The 26,424-nt window shown below is 29.4% G+C and overlaps 1 protein-coding gene across 1 annotated transcript in view; it reads right to left on the reverse strand.

The window, feature by feature from the left end:
- Positions 1–8,472: 8,472 nt before the first annotated feature.
- The window catches only part of LOC124353387 (zwei Ig domain protein zig-8-like), a 73,980-nt gene continuing 56,028 nt past the window's right edge, over positions 8,473–26,424 (reverse strand). Inside the window, exons 2-6 of the mRNA XM_046803230.1 lie at positions 20,386–20,567; positions 19,750–19,851; positions 18,768–18,876; positions 17,542–17,832; positions 8,473–9,996 (exon numbers count right to left, since the gene is read on the reverse strand). Of these exons, the coding sequence (XP_046659186.1) occupies positions 9,845–9,996; positions 17,542–17,832; positions 18,768–18,876; positions 19,750–19,851; positions 20,386–20,567 (836 nt within the window). The 3' untranslated portion in view covers positions 8,473–9,844. The remainder of the gene's footprint in view (positions 9,997–17,541; positions 17,833–18,767; positions 18,877–19,749; positions 19,852–20,385; positions 20,568–26,424) is intronic.

Here is a 26,424-nt window from a genome sequence, read left to right on the forward strand (position 1 = left end):
ATTTTATACCATAAGGCTTATTTATTTTTAGTCTTAAATAGTAAACATACGGATTTACTATTGTGAACAACGTATATAAATAAATGCCTATGTCTTGAGTCAAAATTTTATACCGTTAATCAACAGTGTAGCTATAACATATAATCTAGTATTAAATTAATTTAAAGCCCTCTTTTATTTTTACAAATTTATATCACAACATACATAACTGTATGATACAATTTACAATGAATAATCTTACAATTTACAAAATCATGAAGCGAGTTATTTTTATTGAGCTTTACTACAAACTTAAACCAACTCATAACTGTATTAAATCATTATTGTCTGAGATTTACCCTATATCACGAGGATTAAGGAAATTTTAATTTATGTCTGTCCGCAATTTATCTCAAAAACGCAGTGCCATAAACAATTAAAATTTTGGTTGAAGCTTGAAACCTATATATGTGGCACCGAAGTCAATTATTGTGCAAAGCAATCTAAGTTTGGCTGTTCGTTACTGAATATTTAGAAAACTTTCATATGGATAACCATGATGGAAACGAAAAAGAGGGAAAATATACATTTTTAAATAAACCGATTACAATAAAATGAGATTTTTTCCGTGTAACATTTTCTTTCGTGAAGTAAAAGGAAAACTCAATAGAGTGAAAAGTAAATGGTAAAAGAATTTAGCGCACTATAGCGTTGTAATAATCTCTGTACCTAATCTGAATTTTTTTTACACAAAAATTCAACCTAGATAAATGAAAAAAAAACTTAAATATATAAAGTAGTAATATATCTCGAGATACTTTTTACCTGTTGACTTTAAACTTTTCCTGAAAGACATTTCTAAATACACACAAATGAGTTGTATTAAAAATCATCGAGAAATGGCGTGGCATACTTCTAATTTATCTATATATGTTAGTTTTTGGATTCTTTTTATAGAAATCACCGTTTTTTTGTTGTTTACCAGTAATTATCCAAATAAGTGCTTAATTTAAACAAGTATGGACGAATACAACAAATTCCTGTGAGATTTATTTTTAGAGATTAAATACTAGGTGATATGAATCAGCTGTTGTAGTTTCAAAAAAGAGTTACCTTTGTAGGTCCACATTATATACACGGGTTTCCTCCTTATTTAGAGCATCCATGGGTATAGTTTCCTATAAATGTATTATGTTTTTGTTACTGTACACCAATAATGACAAATATTCTGTTGCTACCTACAAAGCGAGAGTCCTAAATCCTGTAAGGTACTTTACAGATTATTAATATAAAATATCTTGAATTTAAAGTTATGGAATCTAGATAGGCTATAATATAATAATTACAGCAATCAAGGTGGTTCAGAAAACCCCAGTTTTTGATGTTATGAATTATGCATAAGCTGATTAGATAAGATATAAGAACAATTGTGTTCTCAAATTTGTATAGTAAATTCAATTAAATCTCAAATTATTTATTTGACCCCACAATGTTTAAGAATTCTGACATGTATGTTTTCTATAAAAACTTCACTAAATAGTCTCCAACTTGATAGTATGATGCGAGTCTTAATTTCAGTGAGGTGATAAACTAAGGTTTCTGTTAAACAAATTTAACATCTGACGATTTTTTATACTCTTAATATTAGAACGTTCTACTCAGTCATCTATATGAGGATCAATGAGTTAAAACGTAAAGCTAAACTGCTGAGCAAGCTTGCTGCTGGCAGGTACAAGATCGATCAGCACTTAACACACAAGCATCAGTCAAAATTTCGTTTGAATACGTATATCACTTTTATAAGTTTTTATTTCCTCATCCCTAATGCCACTCGGTAAATATTAGGTAGAAGATCATAATATCATATCTTTATTGCATACAATTGTTAATTGTTATCTAACAGTCTTAAGTTAAAATCCCAGACAACTGAAACCAGTTTGATAAACCTAATTACACTAGTTAGATCTAAGCTCTGGGCTGATTCTCTGGGGTTTATTACAAAGTACATCTTTGAGCATTCTGCCATTAACTGAGGCTAATCTTCATAATTGCAACAAAGATAATTTCAGAAATATAATTTGTTAATTTTATTTGAACTTTTAAATTATATTAGTGTGATTAACAAAATAAATGGTTTTCTGTAGTATAAGCTACTACTTAGATAAACCCAATATAAAATGCCACAAAATGTATTTCTTATTAATCCCCTTTGTAACAAAGCACAACTTGTTCAAGAACATCTAAATTACATGAAAACAACATTTAGAAGAAATATTTAGTTAATTTCAACCGTATTTACTTCATTGTTTATTTACTTTAGCTTATATTATTCTCTTTTTTGACACTTTATACAGATGATAACGGTTTTTACCGAAATATACTTCCAATGTTTCGAAAACATACTGTTTATTTATTGAAAGTAATTTATAAGTTTTTTGGACATAAACTTTTAAACTAAAAGCAAGTAACTCTGTTGACACTTTTATACATCTTTCATGTGTGGATAAACAGTTATAAGACTTTGTCAAAAATCTACTACAATTTATCAAAATGTTGGGTAACTTCTTATATAAACTTCCAGTATACCCCAACTAATTCTTAAGGATGCAATATTGGCCACTATTGATCTTTATACTTAAATATATACCTCGATAAAGCAACCGAAGCTGTAAAATAATATCTTAATCAGAGGTCAGTATACAAAACCTAGTATATTATTTATTACAAAATTAATCTAATTTGTTCTTACAATTATTGCAATTACAATACAAATACACATGCAGAGGAACTCGCAATATTCCTTCGTATACGAAAATTTTATTGCGGAAATTCAAATCTGGTGTTGTCATCAGTCCAGTTCCATCCTATAGGATGGTTCATTAAAGACATTTTATTAATTTTGACACATTGGAAAATGATTTAATTAACTTTTTATCGCATAAACAACTTGCAAACAAAAGTATCATTTTAAACGTCTCTAACATCAGGAAAGTTATTATATATAGAAGTAATTATTTTAAAATAATAAAAAGTACTTATAAATAAATATCCCCCTAAATGAATCACACCATCTGAATTCATAAGAGTTAATAGTGGTATGAGAATTTTAAAATACCCGACATGTGTGTGTGTGTGTGTGTGTGTGTGTGTGTGTGTGTGTGTGTGTGTGTGTGTGTGTGTGTGTGTGTGTGTGTGTGTGTGTGTGTGTTCCAAACATATTTGGTTCTTCTCAAAACTTTTTAAAAAATTGTTTAAGAAACTGTTTGACTATTATAATTATTAAAATACTGTTTATATGTCTAAATTACTGTTGGGTAATAATCGCAAAACCGAAAATTTAATAATTAATCTAATTGTTAACTTTTAAGTACAATGATTTAAGTCCAGAATCTATTTATGCCAAATCAGTGTTGTCAGTTAAACGATGGTTATTATTTAAGGTGCTATAAACACAATTTAAAAATGCAGTGTAATTGTATCTTACGTAAAACCTGCTGTGATTCTTTTTAGCATATTTCGTAAAGAACTCCGTATTATACAATCGTATTTATAACATCTTTATTCTTCGTTTTCTTTTAGGAACACCAGAAATCTAAACTATTATTTCTGAAAATGTATACATAATTGTATTAATCCATGCAATTGTATGTAAGAGCAGATGAATTATAAATCAAGGTTATAAACACGATAACTGCTGTAATGTGTAAAATATTCTAATAAAACCTGTTACAAAGGCAATGCTTGCAAATAGCTTGAATTAATTTTATTTTGTTTTGACCAATAAATATGTATAAGTAATCACCATTCGTAATCGATAAAAAATTTCACTGAACATATCCTTAACATAGATCTAAGTTGAAAAAAGTTAAAAATGTATTACTTTTTTACAAACAACTCCAATTATTGTAATTTGATTGACAAAGGTTTCAAGATAATGGCCTTTTCTAGTTATAGAAGTATCCAAGTCGACCACATCAGGAAAAATTGTTTACAAATATAATTCCGGATTAATTACTAGTAAATCAGTTTTTCGTCGTCACAAAGGAATGTATATGCTTATGGAATTTTGTTTTGTAACATATAAAGATATGAAGATTTTGTAGTGTCTGAAAATTTGAAAGTTTTACAATTAAATTTGCAAGCGAACTTTGAAACTTACTCTATCATCAGTGTTGTGAAAGTAAAATATCTAAACGTCTTCAGTTAAAGATTTAGATGACGGCCACATATGAAATAGTTATCTCTAATGACGAACCAGTCTAAGCAGTGATGTACTATATCTCATAAAAATATTTTTACTTCATAACAAATGAACTATCCTGTATAATCAAAAACACCTCAACGTACAATGAATAAAGGTTCACAATACCACAATAAAATAAAACAATTTAGGCTCAAGATTTCATCCTTATAATGCATTGCGTCCTTAATGAATAGGTGGAATATAATGCTCATTATATATGGAGAGTGTAGGTAGTCTATTAAGACTTCCACGTGTGGGCTGATGATAAATTAGCAAAAGGTTTTAACGTCCATATTATTATTCCTTTCAAAGATATATTATTTCCCATGTTATATAAAACACTAAATTCTATGTATAAATTCCCTGTAAAATCCATGATACAGAATTTATATAATCGTAATCGATTCTATATATCTTTAAAGTGATGCAACAGAAATATAATACTCTATGAAAGGTAACTTTGAAAGGTAGATTATTTTGTTCTGAATATTATTCTGGAAAAGCAACCACTCAATTTAAAGATAGAATTGCTAATCTGGTTTACATATGTTGTTTACACAAATTTTGATGGACCATCATCCGCATATGTAATTTATCACATTAAAAATAAAATGGAAAATTATCTCGAACTAATTAGAATTAAACCCTAACCTGAGTACTAAAAAAATTATTGCAAGAAATATTGAGGAAATTGTATAATCAAGATGGTTATACGGGTAAAACATAAGGTAATTCTATTTTCCTTTTTCAAATTAAAAGTTGAATTAAAGTTTTGAGTGTTAAATTGTACTGATCTTGCATACAACTAATTGGGCACCTTTTTTTTATGGTATTTGTTTATGTAAAATAACATTTGGTCGGATCTTTAATGGGTTTTAATTTTATTTTATTGTTTTTTTTAATCAGTGCTATTGCAAAGAAGGGTTCTGGAACCTGAAAGATAAAAACATGAACAGTCATATTCTTGTTTCCTCTAATTTGAACCTATTTCCAAAAGGAATATAAATATATTAGAATGGATTATATTTCCTTAGTACAGACAATAATAAAAAGTAAAATTTGTAAGGAAATACATTTGTACTCATTCAAAGAACGATGTAATCCCAAAACAAAAGTGTTTCAAATAAAATAAATAACAGTATAGTACGATTTAGATTTTTTGAATTATTTTAAATTAAGAAAATTACTGAAATTCGAAAAGAAACGCATATTGTAGGATGACTGTACACTTACTGTCTGAGCTTGCTATTTGTGTAGCCGTGCTATTTGTTGTTCTAACCTCATAATAGACGTGAAGGTCACAACTAATACTTACAGCTTGAGACATTCTCATGTGATAGGTCAGCCTAGTTTGTGATTCAGTAAAACAAGGTTTAAATATACAAGGAATTAAAAAGTAATAGCTTTGTGGCTATATGCTTGGAGTAGTAACCATGAATCTAGTTGAACTGAATTTGATTGCTTTAAAAAGAAAAACTCTAACAATACTGTTTCATATTTATTACGATGAAAATAATTCCATAGAATTCTAAGGAAACTTAACTTTAACAAGCATTATATATAAATACGTTACTTAAAAATGAGATGAAAATTTAACGGGTAAAGAGGGTCAAATGTTATTGGCAAAGAACCTGGAAAAAAACTTGGGTCTCATTATGCAGGAAAACTTCTTCAAGCACTGTGCTTAATGAAGTTTAAATGTCTTAGAACTCATAAAATGACAACTGTACTAAGTGAAATGGTAACTTATTGACATAGGGTTATAACACACCTGTGTTACTAAATGGGTCAAGTATAATAAATGCTATGTTTTGTTTAATACACTAGATAGTATTTCGTAGTAACATTGCAATATTTAAATTAGTAATATTGTATTATTCAATATACTAATATTAACGCTTAACACTTGTCCTTATTACAACTGCTTACTGTATTATTCAAGATAGTAAAATTAATGTTTTGCACTTTTCATTCTTACAACAGCTTATTATAATGAAAGAAGTTTTCACATTTAATGCTGGCTTAGTTTTAACTTTGATTGACTATACCCTTTAATTTACATTTCATCCCTGAACTTTTAAAGTAGCTCTCTACAGAATTTTAGTAAATTATGCGTATTGATACAATAGTCACATAGTGTAATAAAATATATTCATGGTCATTAATAACTGATTTTCGCTGTTCTAAATAACATTACATGTACGCTAATTATAGCTCTATTGTTATATAATATCCATTACTTTATTAATTTCAACAGCTAATGTTTGGATGTAATTTATTCTCACCTTTGATATATATATATATATATATATATATATATATATATATATATATATATATATATATATATAGAAACGATAAATACATAGTATTTAATGTTTTTATTTAAGAAAATTTGGTAATTAATTGAGTTTGGTGGTATATTTGCGTATAAAAATTGTTTTAAACCTATTTAAATTTATATATTTCGTTCGGTCTTTTAAAAGATGTTAAGAATAATAGAAATCAATATGACTATGTATAAAATGCTTAAGAAGGTAAGCTGTATGTGTTTCTTTTATTGCTAAATAATAGGGATAAACCGATCGAAATTAATAAATACAGAAACTGTCATTTCTCGGCAGTATTACTATCATAGATATTAAATTTATGGATTTTCTTTTGTGCACTCATACTTTGGTAAACGATCTTTACTTATTTTTTACTTATCGTTGAATTGAAAAAAATAAAAACATACGAAATTTAAATAGTATCGTCTGTAATTGAAAAACTTTGTACTTTGTATTTTATTATTCCAGCCATGTTTTCTGATAAAACATGGCATTGTGTGCTGTCACAAAACAATATTTACACATAAAAGCTAATTACATTTGACAGACCATCTCAATTAATATTTCAAAACTTTCGAGATCAAGTTGGTATATTGTTTTACTTTAAAGACGAAGGTGTAGTCTGGAAGGAATTTAGAAATATAAATATGCCTATATTCATACCAGGAACCGCGATAATGTATATGTAAATTGTAATACTACTGGTTGTATACTGAGAGCAAAAATAAACAATTAAAATTTTATTTTGCATTTATAACATTACTAAAGTATACAGCAATACAAGAACAATATGTGGGAATATAGGGTTATAGACTTTTAGTTACTAATCTTAGTTATTCTACTTACATAAGTCGGCGTAACCCCAGAAGTAAGGTTGACTTCTGGATGATGGTCATCCTCCAGTGGAACCTACTATGGATGCAGCAATAATCGATGAGTCACATATATCTGGAGAACCCTATGAACATTCAGCAGTGGCATATAACTAACCGCAAACATCGAGATATTGTACTAATGTGAACGATAGGTCTAGTCTCCTGAGGGAGATGACCGTTGGAGTGGGTGGACTTCCTTAAATGTTAATAGCTGTTGCTGGTCTAAACATGAGAGAGTGCAGTCATTTCCCTTGCCCATTATGTTATTTAACGCTGGAACATAACTGACCTTCCCTTTTTTTTGTGTGACGGAAATAGTGTGCCTAATATCCAATCCCATGGGATCCCAATAATAATAGGTCCCTACTACAGGAAGTAATCCCTATGTATGTTAAGTATTTCATAATTATTTTGAATCAGATTTTAATTAATACATTAAACAAAAAAATCTCAAATACAATTTTACAAAGTATGAGTAGCCCACACCATGTGTTGCTTAAAACTCTTTACTCAGGATGCATGTAATATTTCAAGTCTACACTTAACTTCATCACGGTACACAACTAAATAACTCAAATTTTAAAATGTCATATGATTTAAACGGGTGAAACAGATTTTTATTATGTAATCATGCCAATTATCTCGTAGCCATAACGGTTACTGAAAACACCAATGTAAAATTAATCACTAAAGGAGCTGGTGAATTCAATTTCCGTTTGTACGTGTCCGCACGATATTTCAAAGAATAACTGAACTACAGATTGTTTATTTTAGCTGTGTTTGGCGCAAATAACAATTTTAATAATGGTTTTATATAATTGAAACAAAGAAACTGCAAAATTATAATATTTTATAGGTTTTAAAGTAAACTGGGTACAACCATATGATAGTTTATCTTGAGATTTATTATCTCAATAAGTAGCCTGATGAGCTATAGGCTTCAAATTTCGTATGTGATCTAAGTGATGCCTGTTAAGCGGTACGTGCTGTGGCTTATTTATTGTATTTACTAACAGGATGCAAGGTTAATATAACTCGCGTTATGTTTCAATGTTAATCGTGAGTTTATTTTAAAGCTACGAGCTACAAACTAAGGTTAAAAATTAGTTAAAGGCATTAAAAAATATAAAGCTTACATCTATATGAAATAGTAACAGATAACAAACAAATTTTACAAGAGCCATATATATTTTATGTACAGGGGAACAACATATGAGGAAATAATATGCTATTTGCCCATAAATAAATATACATATATATTGAGCACATGAGGCATTTCGTTTGGTAAACGAAGCTCGGGAATATTTACATTACATTGAACACCCTGTCAAATATGGTGATAAATAGAGTTGACATGTATTTATACCACGTAGCCCGTAACGGCCTTATCTACAACTATTGTAATAGAAAAGAAAACTGTATTGAAAAAAATAATAGTTATTTGATAAAGGTTTTTTACGGAGTTGAGTTGTTTTCAACAAACATCAATTTGACTAGGGATTTTTAAGTTTATTAAAGTAACTTTTCACACGCCCATAAACTAAAAATATTACATACTAACAACTTTAAAAATTTTCATTTATTAATGTTTTTATTATAACGATAATTTTCATTACAAAGTTACAATATTGGCATGGTAAGTTGATTAATATTAACTAAAATTTCTTCTTTAGATAAATTGTGTAATTTTAATTTATTAAAATAGTTAAGTTATTTAACCGAGTTTCTTCTTAACTAACTCTCTGTGTTATAGAGATGTTTTAAATGGTGAAATTTAATAAATATATATTATTAATGAATATATACTTTTTTCACACGATATGTTGCGTCCAGCACAAAACTTATAACCAAATAAACACAAACCTAACCATTATAACTTTCTATTTACACAACAACAATATTTCATTCATTTATAATACTTTCATTTAGCATGTATGCTTGCGTGTGCTTTAGTATCATACTTACAAAAATAATTGGGAAACATTTGTTTTATATAATATTTTACATACCATGTTCAATTTAGACTAAATAAACGTATTAGTAAAAAAAAATATTCCTAACTATCTACAGAAAGTACACAATAGAAACGATTTTCTGTAACACAAGCTATTTTAAAAAGTATACCTGATGGAATACAAATTACTTAATTATATGTTAATAATTGTTTTTACATAGTAAAATGCTCTCATTATATAGGTAGCAAACATGAAACCACTTCAATAAGCCAAACTTTGTTCGTTATCACAGACAACCACAAATGTTCAGTTTGCCGTTCCAAGACTGTTAAACCGGAACAGTCTAAGGGGGAACAAACTTAAAGACTTTACACCGGCACTGAATAACGGTACCGTAAAAATAGTTAGTCAGATATGATACACTTCGTTGAGAACTACACAACGTTCGCTTTCTGAAACACACTAGAGGTCTTTCACTGTCGTGATGAGTAGACAAGGTCTGCTGGACAGGGATGATGATGATGCTACCAGAGACGCAATCAGCAGCAACAACGACGGGCAGTGAAGCCATGACAGACCCCTCCCACCAGTCTGCATCGCAGCAGGGTTCTCACCTAGACACACCCATAGATCATTGCAAATTATAGGCTCATAAATGAGGAAATGTAGTTTTTTTAAGCATGAAACATAAAAACTAATGAATGAAAAGGATCGTACAAATGAGGGGGCTTAACTTGTCTTTCAGCTACCGTTATAAATATTAACTCTAAAAATTAATAGTTTTTGCAACCACTTCTTTATGGATCAGCTGAATTATATATTGGCTATAAATATCATTATAACCTTAGTAGTCCAATTTGGTATTCACATTATATAAATGAATTATAGTAAAATAATATGAAATGTGAATGTTTGCTTACCGTAAATTTTTGTTTTCCTAAATAAGCAGTTAAATCGTAATTAATTAGGGAATAATATCCTTAATAAATCCTTAAATTCCTTAATTACTTATCATGTAGAATATTTCGTACTTTAATTTTTAATAACATTAAATAACTTCAAATTGCTTTTCATGATATCAATTAATAAATGGCTACACACAAACAAATATTGCCGGTGCATAAAAAATATATTACTAGGAAAATGATAAATAAAATTTATTAATTAGTTTCTAAATAAAAATCTTCAATATTTTATATATGTATATAAAATGTATTTCATACATATACCGTTTCAACAACTAGAATGTCTTTAACAATAGAGTAAATTAATATGCACCAAATTGATAAATTAACTGTTAAGTGCTTAATAGTAATACTTTAACGTTAGTTACAATGATGGAAGAAGTAAATGAATATTTTAAATTATGACATGACTTTAGAATGCAACAAAATATAACTTACATTAGACTGAAATAAATATGCATTAAGCGATGCATGTTTACGAAATTGGCAAAGGTAAGATAAAACAAGTCGCGTGATAAAATTGCCCCCCATTGTCAAGATAACTTGTTCGATTATCGCTGGTAATTTCAACTTTATTAGGACGATACGGATTCTTTGAGCGCTGCTCCTGTAACAAGTTCTTCAAATGGCCTCATTGTTCCAGCTGATGTTGTTTAACAGAAATGATAATATCCTAATGTCCGGATTGCCCTTGGATCCCTCTGTCAATTTTGCATTTCCAGTAAAACCAACTAGTACTTACTTTCAACCAAACTGCGATCTTTGTTGGAATCAACCATCTTACTTACTCGTTAAGTACTAATTTAAGTAAGTGATAAAAAGATTTACGTAAGGAATAGAAACCACTATACGAAATCAAAATATATTTCGGAATTAAAACTTTAACTTAATGGTAATATAAAATTAGATTACAATAAACCTCCTCAACCATTATAATAAATGTTCTAAGAATTAAAATATTTTCAATTAACTGAGTCACTTGATACACACTACTTAAGGCGGTTCCTAAAAATGTCCTAAATGCGGTTAAATACTAAATTAATTAGTTTTGTTAATCTCTACTGTGTTTCATTCCAATATCGTTTGATTCTCTAACAATAAACCCTGCATCAATTGTCACGGGAAACAGATTTCCCGTCGGCTATTTCCAAATGCGTGCCCTTCTTTGCGTTTTTTCAATTTATAGGAGAACCTCTAATATTAAAGTTCATCATTATTATATTAGACACCTATGAGTATTTTTAACCTACTCAAATCATTACTTCACAGAAAATCCTTCTGCTTTGGGTTACTTAACTATAAACTATATTCAATACTTAGTATTCACTTATAGTCATAAGATTAAAAAAGATTTAAAATTCGCCAACTTAACTATATAACTGATAAAATATAATCAACTACTCAAACAAATTACATAGATATCCTTAGAGACAATCCTATTATTTATTTATGTCCATTTCTTAGTAACCGTCGAAACAAAAATTGGACCTCTTCCTGGTTTATTTAATTCAATCAATAGTAAAGTCTACAGTCCGAGAAACTGTTAAATAAATATTGGTGGGATGTTGCTTAGGTATCTGTGGCACCTCATAAATGCAAATTAAACAATGGTTGATGTTTTTGATTTATATATATATAACTGGGCTTAACAGATTTACTTGTAAATGTGTATATATTTATATTGGTTCCAATTATAAAAGTCAAAACTCTTGCACGACCTCAAAAAGGTGGATAATTTTAATGTCCATCTATAGTAAAAAATTGCTTGCGAAGCCCCTATGTTTGAGGATTATTTCTTATCTTGTCAGCGGTTGAGTATGATTATTTTAGTATTGAAATCAATGGAACCAGTGAGGGCTAAGGCCTAATTATATTTTTGCTAATCATGATAGGAATGATATTAATAACCCATGTAACGAACCAACTGTTTTCTATACAAATGATATTATAAATAAATTATGGTAAAAGAACATTGGACTGGAAATAGAGTGCATAAAAGTACTTATAATTGTAATATTAAATAATTATAAAAATAAGTATCATTAATGTAACGAAAAGTAACTAAAACCCTTTGAAAAATCTTTTTATTGACATACACGTGTTTCGGTTTTTAACCATCATCAGTGTACATTAAACTCTAAATAAATAAATAAATAATAAACAATTATATATACACATGTGGACCTTTTAAACATATGTTAAATTTAAATGACACAGTTGTAATTTTTTATCAGTAATCTGGATTTAATATTTTAATTTTTTCAAAAATTTGATTTGTCTTATTTTTCAGAATGCTATTTAAAATATTATGACGATTTTTATTATAATTTAGATAAATATGTAATTCTTCTTTTGTGTTTAATAAAAAAAAAATCAATATTAAATACAGATTACAGTACTAATAAAAAATTACAACTGTTTTATTTAAATTAATCATATGTTTAAAAGGTCCACATGTGTATATCTAATTGTTTATTATTTATTTAGATTTTAATGTACCCTGATGATGGTTAAAAACCGAAACAGGTTTATGTCAATAAAAAAAGGTTTTAAAGGGTTTTAGTTACTTTTCATTACATTAATGATTCTTATTTTTATAATTATTTAATATTACAATAACCCTATAAGTGGAGTTAATAACATAATAAGAATTATTGTATTTTATAGGGAACAATGTGTTATTGTAGTTCTGGAGCAGACGTACTTGATTACAAGATGGACCAGGAAAATAATTAAATAGGTAAAAATGTCAACATGAATTTTGCGGAGTATTATCAACGAAAAATAGCTTTAACTGTGATTAAAGTTTGAGTGTACATTCCGAGATGGATGAGCGTGGCATCAAATCGTAGCAGGAATAAATGTGCAGCGATTTAACTACTGTAACTAAATTCTGAACTTTACACTTACTCCCTGAATTTGATTTCCCTGATTAAAATCTTTAAAGTATTCCTAGTTCCTTGACGATAAGAAACCACAATAAATTTTTCGTAATGCTGTAAATTGTTATTTTTGTGAGGGTGAGGGAGTGGGCTGTAATTGCGCGGAGGACTACTGCAGCCAAGACGCGTTTTCCAGCTGCACGAGTGGAATGTTTGGGGGATTTAAAATCGTAACGATAGTATAGTATATTCAGAATAGGTCAGTGGGAATCTGTGAGTGCAGTCTGGAGGAAGAAGGTTTAGTGTAGAAGAATTTCTTGGCACCCTAGCAAAATTCGAATTTTAAGCAAGTAATATTATGAAAAGATCAGCTAAAAAGTGTATATTTAATAGATACATTTTTGTGCAGTATTAAGGATTATTAGTTTGGAAATAAATTTAAAATTTAAACTAAAATTTACTGAAAGACTATGATTGCTAACTTTACGCATTCATCTTTAATTTCATACCAATTTAAATATTATTTTACGTTGAAATAATTTATAATACGATTTAAAAGTAATATTTTGGATAAACTTTTAAATGAGATATTATTTTACCATAAAGAAATTGTAATGGCAACTGCGAGACTGACCAACAGAAGTGACTATTTCTTAAACTGGGCTGTGATTATGTATCTTGTAAAATTATATTTCCTATTTATTGAATGGTTTTTTTGTTTTTATTTAGGAAGACTCGTAATATGAAACACTAAATTACTTAATATAAAAACGTGTTATACTTTCTACTAATTTATACTTAATTTTCAATATTATTCCATTTCATTTACACAAATTATCAATGACTCCTAAACCTTAAAATGATAAATTATTTATACATTTTGATTATTACCCTTTGTATTAGTTTCTATATATTGGTCAGTATAATTTTCACTACAATCATATATTTCCGGAATAATTACTTCATTTTCATTGTAATTATATTCTAAAAGCGAAATTATGTGTATATGAAAACTGAAATAGGAAATAACAATTCTGCAGTAAGAAACAAGGCACTGACGTGATAGTCCTGCCCCTAGCGGTTACACAAAGAACATGCGTGATGCGTGACGTGGCGCGAAAGTTTTTTTCCCCCAAGAAAACGTACATAAAAAATAAATGTATTCACATGGTGTAATTAGCAACAAGGGTTGCACTTGTTTTAACAGATTATGTCAGGAATTTTCAAATCTTTAATGGAATTATGGCTTAGAATTAAGGACATTAAGGACATAGACGTTTTAATTATTATATTTCATTTGTTTTTTCAGGTTCTATAAGAGCTAGCTATTATTTAATTATTATTAGATTGTATTAGAGGGTGTTTTATGTTAATTATATTTAAATTACCTTGAGCTAGGTTTAATTATTGTCTAATTATAAGTGTATTTAGTAAATTAACTAATCAAGTGTATTACAAAAGAATTTATTAAATTAAATTTAAATATTTTAATTTAAATGAATACAAAAATGAAATATTTTTGAGATCTGGCATTTTTTAAAACCTATGTTGTAATTGTCAGTTTTAACTTTTTACATTATTAAACTAACTTTGATCTGAATTAAAAGTTTTAATTATTTTTGACGTCAAATTTTGCCTTAAGGATTACCTAATTTTAATTTCTTTTTTATAGCATTCAGAGAATATTTTAAAAAGCTTGTATCATATATATTATGGTATAAGAATGCAGGCCATACTATTTACAAATTTATTATTTATAAAATAAAATATATTTTAAGCATTTTTTTAAAATTGTAACATAATCAATAAAGACATAAGTACTTTATAGAAAAATTATTATTCATAGTAATTATATACTGAAGGGATGTGACAAAGACTTCATTTCGAAACAAAAATGTTGCTGCGCGATCCAGTAAAAAAGAAATACCATTGTGGTTAAAAGGATCTCAGCATTTCTGAGAGTGTAGTGGAATGCATTATAGCAAATTATGTATCTGCCTTCTTATGTTTCTCAACAGGTTTCATAAAGTATTTTACAGTAGATAATAAGGTTGTTTTTCAATAGTTTCCAACTATGCGATGAAGATTTATAGTTATGATAAGTTTACATGTCGTATACAAATATTTATTAATACATTTAAATGTTAAATATAGTAAATGTGACCAAGTATTTAGTATGAAGATTTAAACATTTATGATTTTATAACATGGAACTGTTGATCTCATTTTAAAGTAGTGATTTTATATCAGTTTTGGATATTACAAATAATACGTATGGTATTGTTTTAAAAATTATTGTAATAAATGTTTCATTTTTAATTATTCCAAAGGCATGGTCATTCCGACAGTGTATAGGCAACTCAAAACAAGTGCTACAATTAACTTACAATTAACTTTACTCAACAAAAACTTCTCTCCATTTCTGTTTATCAGTCTGGTATTTTATTAAATATTTTATTTAAAAGATTAACCCAATTCATCAGGTATAAAAAAAAGCGTTATCTTACATTCTCCGTAATACAAATCGGGGGAACGGGCTGAGAAAACATGTTTAAACTTTATTAATTTATGTTGCAATAATGACCGTGAGTAAATATTTTAATCTCGTATGTGCATTTTTAATAAGATACTTGAGATTCAGAACATCACTGTCTGCGTTCGTCTGTTCTTAACTGAACAGATACTTATCTTATAAATGCAGCTTCAAAGACCTTAACTTGTTGATTTTGCTCTCAAAGTGTTCACGTCTAAAAACCACTATTTGCTCAGAGTCGTTTGCAAGGAACAGGCAAATATGTGATGTACGAACACAACATATTTGTTGGAGTGGATCTATAACTGACTTATAACCCAAATATTTATACTGCTTTCTCCATAGTTTGTCTGCAGGTCTTGATAGGAATATACTTCAAAGAATACGAGGGATAACGTCCAACGTATATTTTAGGAACAAAGAATATTATTCTGTTTAATAGTATTAATTCACTTTAAGTAGCCATATTTATTTATTAGTATAAGCCTGTTTATTTACCCAGTTTTGTGTACGATATATACTCTTATCAGAAGTTACCCGCTGTTTTGCACACAATTTCATAAGCCTAGCACGTGTATGAGTATTTCTGGTTCGAATGAATTATACTCCTGACTCAAATGCTGAGTTTTCCTTATTGCCTACATCAAGAAAATATATGAAAACTGATATATTTTTTATAATTTTATCTAGTCTTTCCATATTCAATTTTGCCTTTATTACCTATCAAGAATTTACTTATAAAACCAATATTAGTTTTATAAGTAAATAGTAAGTACTAGTATGTGTGTGTGGTGTGTGCGTGTGTTCATATATGCGATGTCATAAAGTAAAGTTTACACAGAACAGCTGATTAGATTTCCAGGTCCATTCAAATAATATGTTTGAACTTTATGAATCAAGATGCACAAAAAAACAAAACAAAATCCCTTTCGTATTGATAATATTATCAAGATTTAAAAAGGAAATATGTCACTTTAAAGTAAAAAATTTTAATCAGAAGATACTTTTATATTCGTTCATGTTAATTGTCAATTATGATAACTAATTTCGTTAAAGTTTAGGTATGTGTTTGAGAGATTATGGTTTAGTTATTTTCTAGTGTTGAATTCACTGATGAAGTTTTAACCAATTAAACCAATATCATTTACACGATGAATATATAAATTGGTATATCTCCATTTGATCTCAATTTTAAAGGTCACTTATCAATTTTCGTAATTGATTACATTAGTAACGGTCCAGAATCAAAGGAATTAATGTTTAAATAACACAGAATCCACAACCTGGAGATAGATTCCAAATCATGTGAATATTTCCCGTGATATAATTATGAATACTACGCTACTCAGCACAGACTACAGCTTTCTATATTTACAACTGGATTACTTGGATTGCTACATTTATAATTATATTCAAACATATGATGAGGTTAATTACCGTTGAGTATGTGATCGACAATACTCGCAGGCTGAGCGTTGTTAGGCGCACAAGCGTAGTTGCCCGAGTTGTATCTAATGATTAGTGTTTTTTGAATACTCCAGTGCTCTCCAAGGACTATATTATTGCTACCGTTATAATAATTTTAGATAATATGATGAAGTTAGTTAGCGTTGAGTATGTTAACGACAATACTCGCCGGCTGAGCGTTGTTGGGCACACAAGAGTAGTAGCTCCAGTTGTCTCTGATGATTAGTTTTTTCTGAATACTCCAATGCTCTCCAAGGACTATATGATTGCTACAGTTATGATAATATTAGATAATATGATGAAGTTAGGTACCGTTGAGTATGTGAACGACAGTACTCGCCGGCTGAGCGTTGTTGGGCACACAAGAGTAGTTGCCCGAGTGGTCTCTGGTGGCCGACGCTATAACGAGGGAACTCGTTTTAGCCGCCAGCTCTGACGTCACGTTGATGCCCCGGTCGTTGTCATAGTTGACCATGCGGTTGTTGTGGTACCAGAACACGTACACTGGAGGCTCGGGACTCTGCTTCAGCGTGCACACCAGCCGCAGCAAACTGCCCAACTTCAGGTACTTCTCAGACGGTCCAGAGATTTCTGCTCTAGCCTCTGTAAATCGGGATTTTTATAAATCATTTGAAATTGTTCATTTACGGAATAACTATGCAGCTTTAGTAATATTTTTGTAATCATAAGAGTATTCCATAATGTGAAATTCAGGAATATACTTCACTAATGTAATCCTAATTACCTATACATCTTAAATTCGCCACTGAGCAAATAAAACAGTAATAAAAAATTGCTTTTGTTAGCTTATTAATCAGTGTACGTAATTTCATTTTTATTTATTACATGTATAGAGCTAAAGGGTCATATTTATTTGTAAAATGTACATTGGAGCCTCAGTATTTTTTTCATAAAAAATGCGAATACATTTTAACTTTTGGATTTTAAACTTGTATTACAATATCTAAAGTTTCGACAGCGACGCTATTTTAGTAAAGCCCTAATAAGAATTAGCGCCTTAGTGAAACCGAGTCTTTCTCGGTCCGCCTGTATTTCTGTCATTCCGCCTTTTTGAAAACCCCAATAGAAAGTTCCTAGATATTTGAATCGTAGTAAATGGTAACCTCTTGATCAAAGGAAGATCGGTATTAAATTTGGTACAGTCAGTCTGTGTCAACCTGTCTGTTTACCTGCCTGTGCAATACCTCTCGATAGTAAGGTCCTAGAGACTTGAATCCTGGAATAGGTCCGAAAAACTTATTTTCATTTTGGAGGTAATAGGGAAATGATAATACATCTCACTGACGGTCTTTCAATCTGCCCTTCTGTGTGATAAAGATTGATAGGAAAATCATAGAGACTGGAATATAGGAGCATTTTCCGATATAACTTTAAAGAAATCGATTGAATTCAGGGTATAAGGATTAAATAAGTTTCCTCTAATGTCCGTCTATTTGTCTGTATAAAATTTTATATATTCTGTTCATATTACTGTGAAGTTTTACATTCAATTAAATTACGGTAATGTCAATACGTACCAACAACTTTAAGTTCTATAAATATACTGATTGGTGGATGTGAAGACACTTGGCACTCGTAGAGCCCCGCGTCTCGCTGCTGCACAAACTTTATCTGCAGCGTCCAGTCCTAGAGGAAAATTTTTTTTAAATTACATTTTACACAACAAATTATAGATTCATGAACACTCTTATAAATATATAAGATTATAGTAATGTATATAGAAACACAACATTTCAGAGTTTTGTTCTGTCAATATGTGTCAAGAATCATGGTTAATTTTCTAAATGAATCGCTTCAAAAAAGTTATAGAGGCATTTGAAACCATTTAATTCCTACACCTAACCTTTAACTTTTTTAGTTTTTTACACGCGAAGAAAAGAGGATGACTTCAACTTCTTCCTAAATTGCAAATCACGTAAGTTTTTAAGATAACGTAAGTTTTAGGGGTTAAGTCCCTTATCATAGTCTTTATTATCCCAGTTGAGAGATAATGGTTTATAAAACATTCTTGAAAAATCTTTGACGTGTTCATACTCATATCTACAATACATGCACTGAACTATAAAGTTTTTAACCTTATTATATTAATTTTTAAAACTAAAACTATTTACTTAAATAAATTGGATAAATTTACTTCATATGTTTTTTAAACTTACCGGACAAACAAGTCTGGCATATTTCTAGTAATATTATTATTAATGGTTAATTATTACATGATTAATATGATTAACTAATTAAATTGTTTTGTTTTTCATTATTATTTGTAGGAAGTTCTATTAAATAGTTTAGTAAATGTCACGACGTGTTTAAAAACCTATGGATATTTTCTATTACACACTTTTGTGCTCATATATTAAACAGTTATAAATATTGACAAATAACTTTTAAAGTGACAGTGTAAGATAAAATAAACTATTTTGATTCACATTTCATTACCACTTCAACCGCACGATTGTACTGTATCGACGAGACAATAAACTAACTTATCGCCAGACCTACCTCGGAGTTCTGGACATGAATGGCCTGGTACCTCTCGTCTCCCGTGTACGTCGTCAGCCCGACTGTGAGCAGGTGGTAGTCCTTCCTCCGTATCCACGATATCTAAAGACATTTCACTACCTTATAACGACACATTTACATGATTCAACCCTCATTCACAAAAACATTTATATGATACCCTTTTTAGACTCCTGTACGCTAAATTGTATAAATGATACACACAAAATATAAACATGAAATATGTGAAAACTTTTAATAGTTAAAAAAATGTCTGGATAGTACTAAGGTTTTCTCAAAAAATTTCATCATTTTATGTAAAATTGTACATTCTATATAAAGATAGTATCGGTTTTGACAGTTTCACGTGCTTTATTGAATATATTCGTGTATTTAGATCGAAAACAAGTTAGAATTACCCTACATAATATTATATAAGAAATGTTTATGACAATAAAAAACTGGTTTAATAATAAAACAATTTGAAGGATTTACGTAATTTCATAGAAAAAATGTCTTGAAACTTTATTACCAATTCAATAGTATTATCTTCAGTCGTTGTCACTAATCTGTGAAGTTTGTTAAATTTATGGACCCTACTATTAATATTTATATAACTAGCAGAAATACGTTACTTACCATTCCATCGCCGATGTTGTGAATGACGCAGGGCACAAGAGCGGTGCTGCCGGTCTGAGCGGTGACCACGCTGGAGTTGTCCGTGACGAACCTTGGCGGAAGGGCGGGAGGGAAAGAGGCCTCTAGGTCGTTCAAAGATGCTGCCACTTCCGTAGAGCTCTCGGGAAGTCGACCCATCGTGGCTGTAACACCACCAGAACTTGACGTTGGACTAACAAATTGATAATAATTGGGTTAGTACGGGAACCACAAAAACGAACAATCACAAAGACCAGCTACAGACAAAAACAAGAATAACTACAAATATGTTTCATCATATATTTATTCGAGTGTACAGTTTTGCTAGTAAAGCTGAAATACGAGTAGTTGATAGTCAGTTTTTGCTTCGTGGAGCTTCCGCTATTTGCAGAATTAATAAGTAATACGTGCTCTGTTAGTATTTTCCCAACTATCCTTCCAGAATTTCTAACATTAAAACAAAATTCCACCAACAATCCCTCATTTATATCGAAATAAATAGTACGTTTAAACGTAACATAGTCATAACAGTTGAGATTTTATTTTCATAATGTCTACCATTTGAATATAGCGAATCTAATATTGATGTTAATTTTGACAACGTTTAAAGGATATGTTTAGGTAAGTATTGGTAATAAAAAATTAGTTATTTTAGTATAATTTACTGCATTATATATGAGACCTACGTATGCACCTAAGACTAAAAATATAATCATAAGTATTTTGCATAAATTTATTCAAAATAATAACTGTGTATTTTTGCATATAGTATTTAAAGCAATTTTTAATTATATTTGACTTTTTATACTATATGGTAGCGTCTTCACTTGCTATATAAACAATAGTTGCAATCAGGGTTTAGCGTAATGGACAATTTTCAATATTGATTATAGTTTCATAATCAATGCTATCCACACAACAATGTTCTCTAAGAATTCATGTATAACTTCAAGCATATAGTTAACTTTTTTTAGATGTCCAGTAGTCAGATAGCGAGGCAGACATTATACAGATTATAAATCTTTAGATTAAAATTACAGATAAAGAACAAGTTGTGTCTAGCATACTAAGTAAAAGTCTTCAAAGACGCTTAGATAAATTGTATTGTTAAACATAAAACAGAAATGTGTGTTAAATTTAAGTTTTAAGTCACGTTATGCAAAATGATAATTCTGCAGATAATCTTTATCGAGACATAGTTTGCGACAATTTCGTTCAATGAATTAAGTTTAATAGCAGGGTTTACAAAAAATAAAAGTCCAGGTGATTTAGAGAGGGTACGTCAACACAATAATTCGCTAAAGTTAAACCTTGGCATCGGCTTAAGTTTTTTTCTCTTTACGTTATAAATAATATGCATGTGTTAATCTGTAATGTATTAAATTTCATATGGTTCTACTCAGCTTGTTATAGAATTATTTATTATGTAATTTAAGCGTTGCCATCAAGGTTAATAGTTACCCATAAATACCATTGTAAAATTATTTTATAACGCTACGCCGAACACCATGGAGGGACATGGATCTTCATCAAACTCAGTGTTCCTCCAATATGAATTAAGTTTCGTACACAATTTTAACTTTTTAAGTAAGGTAGTTTACAACATATCGTGCAGACAGACAAATAAAGAAACAGAAAGGGGAAACTTTGCAGTCCCAAGCGTGGTAGGCTTTAATAACGCACAGCAAATAACACGTGATTTTATATTAAGAGAGGTCTTGATTCCTCCCAAATACAATCTCTATTTTAGGAATGCTTTAGAATCGTCTCAAATTCCTATAGGTTCCAATGATGAAACCGGAAGTGTTCAGTTGCACATTAAACTACATGGACGGATTTTATGAACTTTAGGAATTAGGAATTAAAACTTTAATATCATCCCTGACTAGATATAAGCTGATGCCCTTATGTTATCAATGTATTTATGAACGTAGCACAAGGAATATAAAGATATTAAAGCATGGTAAAGTAAAATTATCGTTATATTTTTTTAATAATATCATTCCGTTAAAACCGGAGAAAAAGTTTATAAAGAGTAAATAATTATAGAAAACGCAATGCATTTAGGCAATTTTGTCAGTTGAATAGTAAAAAAGAATATTAAAAATCAATAAAAATATTTATATTGGCAAAAATCCAAATTTACTTTTTAAGGACTGTATATAAATGATTTATTATGATTTGAGGAGTCACTTAAAGTTGAATTAGATTGTAATTCAACGCTTTTGTACTGTTAAATATACTTTCCGTCAATACAGCTGTGACTCACATTTACGAGCGTATATTTTTTAGAGGTGCTTTGGTGTGCAAACCACATGCCACGGGCAAACGTCATTCTCCACATACACTCTGTATATATTGGAAACCATTTACATTCCAAGTATTCACACATCGAGGTTTAATTTCAACATACATTTGATACAGGATTTGACGGAGTGATGCATGTGATGTAAATCGTATTTGAAACATTTCCAATTTGCTTCACTCTATCTTTTATAAAAATTTAATTTCAAACTTGTCTCGATTTTAAATATAATTGGATTTTTTAACACATGTTTCTTGTAATAGAATTTACTGAGTTTTTATGAAAAATGTGTAAACTATAGCTCATTTATTGAGAACAAATGAGTTATAAGGTCACATGATGAAATACCATAAGATAGTACTTAATTTAAATACTTTTTTAGTTGTCATCGATGTTACACAAAGACCAATATAAATATGTTCACTTGCAATTCGACAAATCCCATCGAGTTTCGTACACCATAGAAGTTAATTTGATCATTGATAAGGCTTCGCTGACGCAGTGCCATTTAACAAGTGTGTAAGTGGTATATAGATTCATAGATTCTGTATGATATTCTTAAATCAAATTACAATAAAGCACGACAATTTTGGGAAACAATAACATCTTAATTATACATAAATAATAAACTTTTATGGAATACGAACATGTACAAATGGATTATCAATTTACCAAAAATAAATGTTTGAATGTGCGAAAGTATTTTTTTTGCAAATGAATATTTTTTGACATTGCATTACATTAATAACACATAAAAGTACCGCAACGATTATGGTTTAGACTAGTTACATTAGATACTTAAATATATGTATAAAAAATACCTGAATAAAAAAAAGAATTATGGGCCTGATGACGAGACACTATGGGCTCCGTGAACTTATATTTACGATTCTCAATAGGTTATATTTCGTTATAATTATATTTAAAATAAATAATTATTTGAAGCCACTTTTGAGAACATCAAACACAAAAATTTCCTTCATTTATAAAAGACATAAAAAGAATTATAACAATAAGCAATGATTAAATTAAAAGTGACAAAAAGGTTTCAAACGTCGAATGCTAATTGTATGCAAATATAGAATTAACTCATTCACAATGCTTATTCTATTGTCGATAGGCTGATATATGCTGTTAGATCTAAACCTATAGATCTTATGTAAAAACATACCAATAAGACATTTGGTACCTCAAAATTATATTTACGAATTTTTGGATTTCAGACTAAGAGAGGATGAAGGCCAAGAACGTGAAGGACTGAGGAACTAAGGTTTTTAAAATTTCGAATTGTGATTACAACTGTCAACAAGTATTTTTTTCCTCTAAATATACCCGCCTTGTCTGCATACGAATTTTAAGCCAGGCACCTACTGCGACCAGATCAACCCAGCCCGGCACGGTCCGGCCATTTTGTAAAGTCGAAATACACCAATCAAATCGACATCCGCCCACTGCACCCCGTCAGTCCTGGCGTATTCGGCCTCTGTGCTGGTGCCATGTGAGTCAGGCACATTGCGAGCCGGTTCGAGCCTCTGCGGCCTGGCCGAGCTTGTCTGGGCGCAGTGGGTGACGTATGATTGTTTCGTTGCAGTTTTCTTTAACAATAAATAATTAATTTCAAAATAATTTTATATTAAGCTATTTTCTAAACCGCTGCTAAGTTGTTGCTACCATTATTTCTAAATTTAATGCAAAATACAAATAAATATTAATTTTTTACGATGAAAGTTAAAATTTGTTATTCTTAAGACGCTCTTATTAAATAATTTAATACAAGGGTTTGTAAAGCAAAATAGTTTTTAATTACAACATTAAACTTTGATTTTGCTAAAACTTTTCACATGTATTTGGTGAACTCGAGAGGACGTAATGTGGGAAATGTAATATTGTACTGGCATGCGAAATAGCAATAATTCTGTGAATTAACACTTCGATGTTAATATAAGCAAATTTTCAAAATATCACTATTTTAGGATTTCATTAAGTAAGTTAACGTGAAAAATTTAAACTTACTTAAGACGTCTTTGTCATAGAGTATGTTTACATCTTGTAAACAAATCTCATGATAAGCGCAGATGTTATGTACCATTACTTAGAGTCACAAATTCATGATCTAGATCGATTTACTACGAAGCTACTCGTATATTGCGTTATAATCATCGTATATATATTAAAGGCGGATATGTAACGCATATCGTAAAGAATCTGAAGTGTAGTGCAGTTAATACTTGTTTCGTAGAAAAACAAGTGCGCGCAGGATTTGTTTACAAATGGGTCACTGCAATAACAAGAGATACGCGAGTAGTTTATATTCTGCTTGCGCTGCTGAAACAAAAGATAAACTCTGTCTAAACGTATCCATCGGCGAAATAAACTGCTTACTCGGGTATAACGTAAAGTTAACGGCTGAGGCGTATTTTGCCTCGGGGTTTAATAACCACAACCTCAAACTAATATCGCCGAGTTGAACAGTTTAGTTTACCAGAGCGATTATTACTGTCGTATGATAACACGTATAATGTAATCTCTGACTTGCAATGTTGGAGGTTTACTTCATCTAATATAATAAGTATGCACATGCCTCAAATAAAATATATATATTTCATAGTATGATTTTAATAAAATGTGATATATTTTTCATTACTTGTAGTTTATTACTTATTTTTAAGGCATTAGAGTGTTCCTTAAAAGCAAAAACTAAAGGTTTGTTAATTAAACTAAAAGCACTACAATGTTTAAACAAATTAAAAATATTTCCTTTTTTATACAATTTTTCAAGTACAGTTTGTTCAAGTATTACACTATTTCTTTCTTTTATAACATTTTATACAGGCTGTTGCTAATTAATAAAGTTAATTGGAAGCATTTTTGAATTCAGTCGAGACAAATTTTATTTTTCTGTGGTTTATTATTATTCTTGTAGCGTTAAAATACAAATGAAAAACAAACGACTATAAAAAAATATTTTGGAACTTGCATTTCAGTAATTATTTTCGGTCTTTTATTTTATATTATATATATTTTCCTTATATTGCATATTTTAGATAGTATTTTACCGGCAGAATCTCTGTCTACTCCATGATTTTAAACTGTCATTAGTTTTAATAGATATTTTACTACATAATTATAAAAAGATTTCGAAAGATATGTAACACAGTAAAATGAGGTTTGTGTGTATTTAACATGAACTTATATTTTAAAATCGTTGAATTTGTAATTGATGGTATAACCTTAAAGGTTCAAATATTTTTAAGAAAATAGTAATATACTTACAGAATGAAAGTGGTAATATTCTACCTGATTTTTTCATTTCTGCTATAACTTTCCTCAGATTTTATTAAACTACTCTCGATCAAGTCAAATATATACTTACTGAAATATTACTTATGTTCGGTTTAAGGTCAATCTCAAATGTTTTGCTTCCTCAGTATCTACTTAAACAGTTCATTATAAAAATTATGATACAATTTTTACTAGTATTAGAAGTTTGAGAGTAAAAGAATATCACATTTTCGTTCTACATAAAGGCCTTATTCTTATAAGCCAAATATAATATTTTTTTTAATTTTTTATAAAAGTACTAAAGTTATAGTCATACGTCAAGAAAATTTCATATTGAAATTTTTAACTGAGTACTCATTGTGTCATTGTTTACTGATAACAAGTTTTATATAGTTTCTGACAAAATAGAAAATAAATAATTCACCGAATAATTA

This window comes from Homalodisca vitripennis, chromosome 2, assembly GCF_021130785.1.
Source record: "Homalodisca vitripennis isolate AUS2020 chromosome 2, UT_GWSS_2.1, whole genome shotgun sequence".
NCBI classification, from domain to species: Eukaryota; Metazoa; Arthropoda; class Insecta; order Hemiptera; family Cicadellidae; genus Homalodisca; species Homalodisca vitripennis.